The following is a 10236-nucleotide window of genomic DNA, read 5'->3' on the forward strand; positions in this document are numbered from 1 at the left end:
GAAGTTGAGTTTGGGATAGATTTATTGCTTGGGACTGCTCTGGTGTCTATCGCTCCTATTGCATGGCACTTAAGGAGCTTAAAGAGCTTAAGGCCGAACTTTAGGAACTTCTAGACCATGGGTTTATAAGATCGAACATTTCACCATGGGGAGCTCTGGTCTTGTTTGTAAGGAAGAATGATAGATCTATGAGGCTTTGTATCGATTATCGACAACTGAGTAAGTTGACCGTAAAGAACAAGCATCCCTTGTTGAGGATAGACGACCTATTCAATCAATTTAGAGGTGCTTTAGCATTCTCCAAGATCCATTTAAAGTCCGAATATTATCAGTTGAAAGTGGACTGAGGAGTGACAAGCCACTTTTGAGAAGCTTAAGTTCGTGCTAACCCAAGCACCTATTCTGATTCAGTCCAAGTCTTAGAAGGATTATGTAGTTTACAGTGATGTGTCTAATATCGGTCTTGGTTGTGTGTTGATGTAAGACCATAAGGTTATGGCTTATGCATAATGGCAACTTAAATTGCACGAGTGCAATTACCTGACTCATGACCTTGAGCTAGCAGCTGCGGTTTTTGCCCTTAAGATTTGGAGACAGTATCTGTATGGTGAAAAGTATACATGAATCACAAGAGCCTTAATTACCTTCTCTCCCAAAAGGAGTTAAACTTATGGCAGGGGAGATAAATAGAATTGTTTAAGGACTACAACTATACCATTGAGTACCACCCAGGGAAAAGCTAATGTCGTAGCAGATGTATTGATTAGGAGGTTTTTGACCAATTTGAGAGCGATGTTCGCTAAGCTGAGCTCATTTGAGGATGGAGGTTTGCTTGTAGAGTTACAAGTAAAACCTAAGTTGGTTGACGAGATTAAGATGAAGCAACATCTGGATACGTCTCTTGTGCCTCGAATTAAACAAATTGAGGAGGGTAAGAATACAGACTTTGGGTTTAATTATAATGGAATCCTATGTTATCATGTGAGATACTGTGTACTAGATGATAAAGATCCGAAGCAATCTATCCTTCGGGAAGGGCATAATAGCCCTTACGTTATGTATCCTAGAGGAAATAAGATGTGTCGAGATTTAAGAAAACTGTATTGGTGATCGAGTCTTAAGAGTGAGGTAACCGAGTTTGTAGTTATATGTCTAACATGTCAGCAAGTAAGGCTGAGCATTAGCTTCATTTTGGTTTGTTACAGCTTATTCATATTCCTCAATGGAAGTAGGAACGTGTGACTATGGATTTTATTAGTTGGTTTCCTTTGACACCTACTAAGAAGGATTCAGTCTGGGTGATTGTAGATAGACTGACTAAGTCGGCTTATTCCCTACCCATCCATACAAATTACTCACTGTAAAAGTTAGCAAAGTTATACATATCCAAGATACTGAGACTGCATGGGGTACTGGTATCTATTATTTCAGATCGAGATCATTGATTTACATTTCATTTTTAAAAAAAGTTACATAAGGCTCTTGGTACTCGGTTGAACTTTAGCACGACTTTTCATCCACAAATGGATGGATACAAAATGGAAATATTAAGTTTAAATCCCGATGAACTTAATAAAAGTCTTGTATACAAGGTTATGGGTTGATGTTCGATGGTACCGAGCTCCAACATTTGTTTCGAACTTGAAAGTACATGTAACATAGGTTTAGCCTGGACTGATAACCTGACATGTATATTAAGCCCTGGCCAGGCTATTTATTATGTAGGTTTAACCCAGACAAATAACCAGGCACTATTGTTTATGACTAGCTTAGATGAGCAATTGAAATTTGTTGTGTAAGTTTAACTCAAACGGGTTACCATGAACTATCATTTATTATTAGCTCAGACAAGCAATTGATATGATTTTCTCCTATGTATTGAGTTCTTTTATGATGTTTTATCATGTAGAAATAAAAGATAAAAATGTGAATATATGATATTAGTGTTGGCAAATGAATGAACTTGATATCTATATGATATGCAAATTAAATTATGGTGGAAATATGAACATTTGAGGCTATTTATATGGATTTAAATTGAAAACCTTATTTAATGATGTTATATTATGCCTTGATAGGGATAACTATTTTGCTTAGTGTATTATAGATGATAAGCAATTGAGATAAGTCGAAGTTATATTGTATAAGCTTATTAAGTATTTATAATACTTACTCACGTTACTATTTTTTCTATAGATTTTGGATGTTTGGAATGTGTTGATTGGATTAGCAAGACGTACACACCTTTCGTCTCTAGATTCAGTAGACTTTTGATGTTTCAAGCTTGATTATTTGTGGTATGTACATAGGATGGTTAAACTTTTGCAAGTTAATAAATATGTTTTGGTATAATTTTTTTCTTTTTGTATAAGCATACAAGGTAACTTGTTAAATGTTGGATGAATTGTTGCAAAGTTTGGTGTTAAAATGTTGATGTGAATGGTAAAGTTTAAATAATGCCACGCATATGTGACCTAACTTGTGGTATAGAATGGTTAAGTGTTTTGGTATGAATTATGGATTTATATTAGTGGTTATGTTGGTGTTAAATGTGGCATATTGGTTATATGTTTAATTGATTATGAAAACTGAAGTTTTGGTATAGATTTATACATGTTTTGGGCAGGTCTAATTGGTTATGGAATGCATTATAGGTGAATTTGGTAAGGTTGGTGTATGTTGTCATAGGTGGTTTATAATGTTGTATACCGTCCAACACATGGTCGTGTGTCATAACACGGACAAGTGGCACGACCATGTGCTCTATATTATTAAGTGGTTTTGGTTAAACACGGTCACAGTCTTTCACATAGCCTGGCGACACGTTAGTGTAAATGTTTGTAAAATTTACATTTAGGTCCATACAACCATAGTTTGTTACACGGCATAGCGACACAACCGAGTGACTTAGATTTACACAGCTTCAGTCTGTAGCACGATTTAAGGACACAGTTTTGTGATACTACACCACACGAGCTCAGCTTATCACACAGCCGTGTGACCCCTATTTTTCTTTTTGACTCTTCTTTTTGTAAAAGTTTCAAAATAGTCCTAAATCAATTCTGAGTCGGTTTAAGAACTTTCATAAGCTCGAATAAGACTCAAATTGGTTTGAAATTCATATTAACATAAGATTTGAATTGTATTTATTGATTTATTAAATATTATTGATGAATTGTATGTGTTTGTTTCTATTTACTATTGTAGCATCCTCTAGCTCGGGTCCGATCAATGCACCGGATAAGGGGTGTTACAATGGGAGAGGACCAAGCCAAACCCTTCCAAATTAAGGAAGAACAAAGCGGTAACGTATTGAGGGGCACTCCTAGATGCTACGCCTCAAGAGTTTAGTCGAAGTCATGAAATTTTAAAGATTTAAATTCAAAAGTTTTAAATAAGGTTATGAGATAATACCTTTTAGAAGATGTATATTGTAATAGAGTTTAATATGTATAATAAACAATCGAGAATGAAATAAGATTTGATTCAGTTATGTTAGCTAGTTATTCAAGTCTTTGTAACACCTAGTACCTGGACTTGGTGATTAGGTTGGGCCTAGGGTGTTACAAGATGTGGTGCTTGTATAAAAATAATGAGGTTAATGAAAGCACCATAATAAGTCGAGCCACACTGACCGGAGGGTGGTGCGTCCATCAGTGTTTGTTCTTGTATTGGCGTAGATGATGGACTCGCCTTGGCAGCTGCTCTAAACCTTGGATTCTTAGACGCCCATTGTGGCCTCATCGTATGACATTGCCTATTATTGCCTCTTCCACTAGTAGATATGGATTGCCATGGTGTCTAAACCATAGTATGTACTCCGAATTGCATGCTAATTCTGAACAATAATGGGTTCGCGATCAAGTAAAAAGTCGTATATATGGTTTCAAATGTTGATATATTCTGCGTGGCATGTAACCCAATTTTCATCAATTTTCCTTGGAAGTCGATATGGTGCAGACCTTCGATGTCTTGAGGTACCGATAGAATTGTTTGGCTAAACTCGAACTATCGCATAACTCTATTTGATTCGTGTATTTCCACCGTAACGTGCACTACCAATGGCAGCTTCACGTACCAAATGTTGGGATTCACCAAGAATTTGGATGGGATGCATGTTTGAATTATTGGATCAAAGTATGACATCCATTCAAACTATAATAAATTAATAATAATTTTAATAATATATTTACTATTAATTTTTAAATCAACTACGTTAATATTATATAATTGAAATTTTAAAAATACATACCTCCGGTACCAATCATTAATCTAACAAATGTTGTATATCTTGAAGCTCCTCCAGTAGTCCCATATAACTCGGCCCATGTTTCACCTATTGAAATAATATGTAAACACAAAATTTTCAATTTTAAATAATTTTATTATGGTTAATATATTATCTAGTGAATTTTAACTTGTTACAATGAGGAATGTATAAGGGTAGTCCACTTGAGAACGTAAAAATGACAGCCGATACCACGCCTATGATTGAGCAGTAGCATGCTACCATCGATTTTAATTTTCTGTGGTTGCACCACCTGACACATTTCACGGTAAAATGTCGCCAACACGACTGACCTCCAACTGAGTTTGTCTGTTTCTCTAAAGTTCACGAGTTTTAGCAGCCACCTTAAATAGACAAGATTTTATGATTTATCGGGCATTAGGGGACCCTCGATGATCATAAGGATGTATGCCCAAGCGTGTTCTCTTTCAACTTCATTTAATTCCACATTGAGCCTATCAAAATTTCTTTTCATCGAATTCATATCTATCCGAGCTACATAAATCGCGTTCGAAACCCTCTCTAAAATTTGCTTGCATACATCTCTTCAATTGACTACGACAACTGACCCAGTCACTATTGGCCCATCTAGGTATAACCCAAGCTATAACTGCATATCCTCGAGTGTGATAGTACACTCGTCGCATGGAAGATGGAATGTGTATGTCTCGGGTTTTCATCTTTTCACCAACGTGCTTATAAGTGTGGGGTCCAATTTACACCCCCTACCCATACGGGCCACGTGTAAAAATCTTGCATCTCCCAAGTATAGTTCGATTAAAGATAATGGATGAGTGGGTATATTACGATATATGTCTCCAAAATTTAATATTCCGACTAAATATAAAAAATACAGAATATTAAATTTTAGTATAATAAAAAAATATTTAAATTAAATTAGATTAAATGTAATAAAAAATTTCTTACAATTTGCAATTGATCAACCGAAATGTGCTTGCCATCTAAAAGAATTAGATATTTTGTCATTACTAATTTCAATAAATACAAAACAAATTGTAATACAAAATTAATTTTAAAAAACCTTAATACAATTTTAATAAAGAAAAAAGAATTGAGAGAGGAATAAAAATTAAGTGAGAATTAAAAGGGAATTGAGAGAAATTTAAAAGAGGTTTGAGAGAGAATTGAGAATGTGAGAGAAAGTTGAGTTGAGATTGAATTGAAAAAGAAAAGGAATTAGGGATTTATATAGAGAAAAAATAGATATTTGGGGGGGGGGGTTAAATAGCCGTTGGGGGTGGGGAGAGCCATTGGAATTTTTACCATTGGGGTGTGGGGTAGCCATTATGGAAAATACTTCCAGCTAGATGCGTTTTTATTTTTTTGATCTAATTCAGTAAATTTTAAAAAAATCGGCCTAATCCAATAATTTTTCAAAAAAAATAATATTTTTCTATATTTTAACCCATCTTTTTTTTATAAATTTTTTTAAAAAAATATTTTCTATATTTTCTTATTTGTTTGTTGGAAAACAACTTGGTTACGTATTAAAATTTCTATCATTTCTAGCTAATAATTTAATAAATTTAATTATCCAAATAAGAAAAAAAATAAACGATTTCCTTTCTTTTATCATTCCATTCTTGTGCTTTAATAAATATAAAAACATTAAGCCAACATTGCATTAATCATAATAAGAATGCAAAGATGATAAATTGTTAAAATCAATTCAATTGTTAAAGCAAAGCCCAAGAAAATGCAGATTTGAGTGGGAATATAAGAAATAGTAAGTGTGAGTTTAAAAGACAGAGGAGGTAGGAGAACAACATCTAGCTTCACTTTATGTTTATTTTGTTTGATTTTCTATTACATTGGACATCACTGTAACGGCTGCTCAAAAAAAAGTAGAAACACTTGAAAAAACACCAAAATAAGGGATAAAGTTGGCCCCATCCTTTGACATTTCATGATGAAAGCCTTTTTTGTTTTGTTGTTTAACAAAATATAAAACAAACAGTATCCATGGAGATATTAAAGTTGATAAAACTCATCAAGTGACAAGTTTTCAACAGAACCAAAGCTTTCCAGAGACCCCATCCTTGAATAGTTGGTCATTGATCCACCCAGAAAATCAAGTGGGCAGTCATTTGAGAAGCTCAAGGTGGTGTCATATATAAATGACATCCCATTATCCTCCATCATTGGATAGTAATAGTTGCTGGACTTAGTTGCCTCATAATCATGGAGAAATAGGTCATTCACTCCGTTCCTAGCTATGTCACTATATACATCTTCGTCCGACGCCTTCTTCGCCTGGATTACCTGTAACATGTTTATTTTCAACCAAATTACCGAAATGCTTTGTTTCAACTCAAGATTTCTATAAACACCAAGTAATTGGTAGCCTAGCTCATACATAATTCTGGTTTAGGCTATCTTGATACACCATGATGAAATCCCCGAGCTGTAATCCGTGCGTGCTAACGAATTCCCCTGAGAATTTAATACAACAACGATGAAACAAGGCTCCAATCATAAACAACGGACATCGAATTACAAGTGTGTTTACCGGTATTTTCGAGCACGTACATACGGCTGTTGTTATTCGGCCAAAACCTGTTTACGAAAAAGGAAGCAAAAGGGTTTTTATAATGCTATTCAACGATAAAAACGGTCATCATTCTTCTGTCGGATATGGATATGCATACGCATACGCACGCGCGCGCACACACACGCCCACGCGCTTGTACGGATATATATCCAAACCGACATTCCATCCATGTGAAGCAATATATTCGGATAAGATGAATTATTGGTGATCGTATACCTGTACTTGAAGCTCCATACATGCAATCCATCTAAGTCGTCCATGCTGATGAGGATCCCTTCTTTGGACTCGAGGACCGGTAAGTGAGCCTCCGCTGCTCTCTGAAATAATGAGATTATATATATTGAGAATATTCTGATGATAGAGCGGAATTGCATAAAATGAAATCTAGGAAGAAGTAACAATCGAAACCTTAGGGAGTATCATTCTTCGGAGGGAGCTTACGTCGCTGTTCTTGAGTTCCTTCTGGAAAAGGAATCTCAATCTCTTTGGATCAATAACCTAATCAACCATAATCGATATTTAGTTTTACTTCTTCTTACAATGATCACTAAATATGTAGGACCACTTGCTATATCTATGAGACAATGATATGAAACAAGACAGCATGTCAACATTACTACAACCAACATGAAAATGAAACAACAAAAAGAACCTGTGTCGGAAAACGAGAAAAATAGAGTCTAGAAATGAATTCCGCCGGCACACTTCCAATGGATCTTTACTCATTTGCCAAATTTGGGGAAAGAATACGGCTTCCTTCCCTACTAATTAAAATAATTTTATGGAAATATGCTTGTCACCGATATACATAATTATGTGTCTTTATGAGACTAACTTTCCTATGGGATTACCATTTATTATTTGAGATCTTCCCCCATTAATTCTTCATAGAAGAGATAATAAAAATCCGAAAATTTTAATCTCAAGATAATTGAAAAAGTAACTTGGAATCTTACAAACACAGATTAAGTTGGGAAGATCAAAATATCTTTGAGAGAAATTTCTTGAGAATTTAATTAACATATGGACCATCTGATGTTCAATATCACAAACATTTGCATACACACAAAAATTATATTATATTATATTATATTATATTATATTATATTGTTATATATTTATATCCGTTGGTTGGTAGTAGATGAAGCAGGAACAACTGACAGATTAATATAAGCCTTCAAACTTTAAGCAAATAAAAAGAGATAGAAGCATAAAAAAAGAGAAGAACATGACAGTAGCCGAGAAGAGTCACTCACCGACCCTGTAAGGAAATACCCTCTGTTAACTATAAAAGGAACCAAAAAAAAAAAAAACAACAACACGAAGGAAGAAAGGATTAGGAAGGAAGAGAAAGAAAGAGAGAACTCACACGTGTGGGGAGAGGGGGGGAAGGCACGTGCGAGGAGGAGGAGGAGGAGGAGGAGGAGTTGTTAGTAAAAGAGAGAAGTTTGATTGTGGAAGATGATCTCCTCTGTCTAGCCATCCTTTTCTTCCTGTTGAAACCAAAGCTTGGAACAGCAGCGACAAGGTCACGGGTCAACCCGGAAGGACCCGATGGGTGTTGATGGGTGTTGTCCCCTTCCACAGTGACACCCTCAACACCTGCCACCAAAGCAAAGGCCTCGGGTTTCTCATGAACACTAGGAGTAGCTGCTGTTGCTGCTCCTGCTGCTGTAGCTGCTGCCATCATTAGCTCAATTGGCTGAAAACCAAAAAAAGAAAAGAAGAAAAAAAAAAAAGGCTTTAGATTTCAGTGAGAGAGAGTAGTGGTTCACTCTCTGGGTGTGGGTGCAGATCGAAACTACCCGGTGATGGACGCTCGGCAATCACGAAATGGAGAGTTTTAGGTTAAAGAGAAAGGTAAGGCAGTGCTTTAGTTTTTGCTATTTTTAGCAAGGTTTTGGTGAATACATTGACATTTGTTCATCTCACATTCATGCTTTGCTTTTAGATCTTTTGTTCCCATTCCGAAATATAAAAAAGAAAACCCATCTCTACTGCCCCTCCTCCTAATCCTAAACCACACTGGGGGGTATGGGGTTAAACCTGGGTTTCACTCTTTGAGTTTCATATCAATCTTTTTGTCGAAAACAAACAAAGCTGGGTTTAGGGTTTGGAGGACAAATGTGCATACTGGATTCCTGGGTATCTATATCTCTCACACTAAAACAACCCAAAAGGGAAAGTAACCAGAGTTGAGTGTGTGAAGGTGAGTTAATGTTGAGAAATGTGAAGGTGTTGGGTATAGCAGGAGGATAGGGATGGTTAGGGCACACCCAAGAAATGCTTGACGGGTGGAAGGTCACCACCTTCCAAGTGTTGCAAAAGTTCTGCATCCTTTTTTTTGTAACAGAAATCAATGGCGTTTGGGCTTATTGGATGTTAAATAATCAAACCACTCCGTCTCTTTCTCTCACACACACAGCTTAAGTGGTTTTCTTCTGATTCTGAAACCACCATACTTAAATAATTTAATTAAGCTTCTCCTCCATTTTCATGGCAGTTTTAGAAGGAAATATGATTATTTTTTTCAAGGATGATACTTATATACATCATATAACATACAGTTGGAGATGATTGTCTTGGTGTTTTGGCATTAGGAATCAGTAATTTGAATCAATATTGGTCCACCAATGTGATGTAAGTGTGGTTTTCTTCTCTCTTTTTTTCCTTTTTTTGGTTTTTGTCAACAACAGGCAACAGCTGGGCTTGAATTGCCACGTTGCCGCCATGCAAAACATGATGTTGAATTGAATTAATTAATAGAGAAGATGAAGAAAGAAAAAAAATAATTGTTGCAGTAAATGGTTGGCAATGACATTATTATTGACCAATATATTTCACTTTGGCTTTACGATATTCCCATGGGTTGGATTTGGGTTTGGTTGGTGCTGCTTTTTACTGACTCAAGACCAATTTTTAACCTTTCCAACTACAACCAATTTCAATAAAAAAAATACTTGCAAATTGACAAGCTTTATTGTTTATACTACCATAAAATACCAGCAATCAAATTACCAAGGCAAGATTAATTTATGGTAATATCGTGGAGAAGCTTTAAAGATTCATCATCTACAGATTGAATTTCATATTTGAAACCAATTTTGTGCTTTTCGATGTAATTCTAAAGTTAAGTTGAATAATAATGACATTAGTTACTACAACAATGATTTTATTAAAAGAATTATTGTGTTTTTATGCTATTAAAACTTAAGGTAGAATGTGTGTTTTGATGCGAATGCAATGATGAAAATGATATTAAAATATAAAATGATCATTTGTTTATGCAAGTGTCAACAAGAGAGGAGATAAGAAAGAGAAGACGGTGGTGTAAAAGAGGTTGAATCATCTAAATAGACATAGAGCCAAAGAAAAG

The 10236-nt window shown here is 35.4% G+C and overlaps 1 protein-coding gene across 2 annotated transcripts; it reads right to left on the minus strand.

The window, feature by feature from the left end:
* Positions 1-6064: 6064 nt before the first annotated feature.
* On the minus strand, positions 6065-9253 carry LOC107937103 (B3 domain-containing transcription factor FUS3). 2 transcript variants are annotated; one of them, XM_041116887.1, is made up of 7 exons: positions 8666-9253; positions 8230-8562; positions 7269-7358; positions 7077-7177; positions 6819-6865; positions 6666-6742; positions 6065-6571 (listed from the first exon to the last, which is right to left on the minus strand). In XM_041116887.1, exons 2-7 carry the CDS (start codon positions 8548-8550, stop codon positions 6281-6283), a joined length of 927 nt encoding a protein of 308 aa, XP_040972821.1. In that variant the 5' UTR covers positions 8551-8562; positions 8666-9253; the 3' UTR covers positions 6065-6280. The 2 variants fall into 2 exon arrangements, with proteins under 2 accessions (XP_040972821.1, XP_040972822.1); XM_041116888.1 differs by lacking the exon at positions 8666-9253 and having other exon boundaries at positions 8230-8591.
* Between the last annotated feature and the right edge of the window lie 983 nt (positions 9254-10236).

The sequence above is a fragment of the Gossypium hirsutum genome, chromosome A07 (assembly GCF_007990345.1).
Source record: "Gossypium hirsutum isolate 1008001.06 chromosome A07, Gossypium_hirsutum_v2.1, whole genome shotgun sequence".
NCBI classification, from domain to species: domain Eukaryota; kingdom Viridiplantae; phylum Streptophyta; class Magnoliopsida; order Malvales; family Malvaceae; genus Gossypium; species Gossypium hirsutum.

Bases quoted from the DNA above. Each gene is read 5' to 3' on its own strand.
- LOC107937103 (XM_041116887.1), bottom strand. From the start codon at position 8,550: ATGATGGCAGCAGCTACAGCAGCAGGAGCAGCAACAGCAGCTACTCCT. The intron at 7,178-7,268 runs GTTTCGATTGTT...TCATTATTTCAG, and splicing joins GAAGAATGATACTCCCTAAG to AGAGCAGCGGAGGCTCACTT. The intron at 6,572-6,665 runs GTATGAGCTAGG...AACATGTTACAG, and splicing joins ATAGCCTAAACCAGAATTAT to GTAATCCAGGCGAAGAAGGC.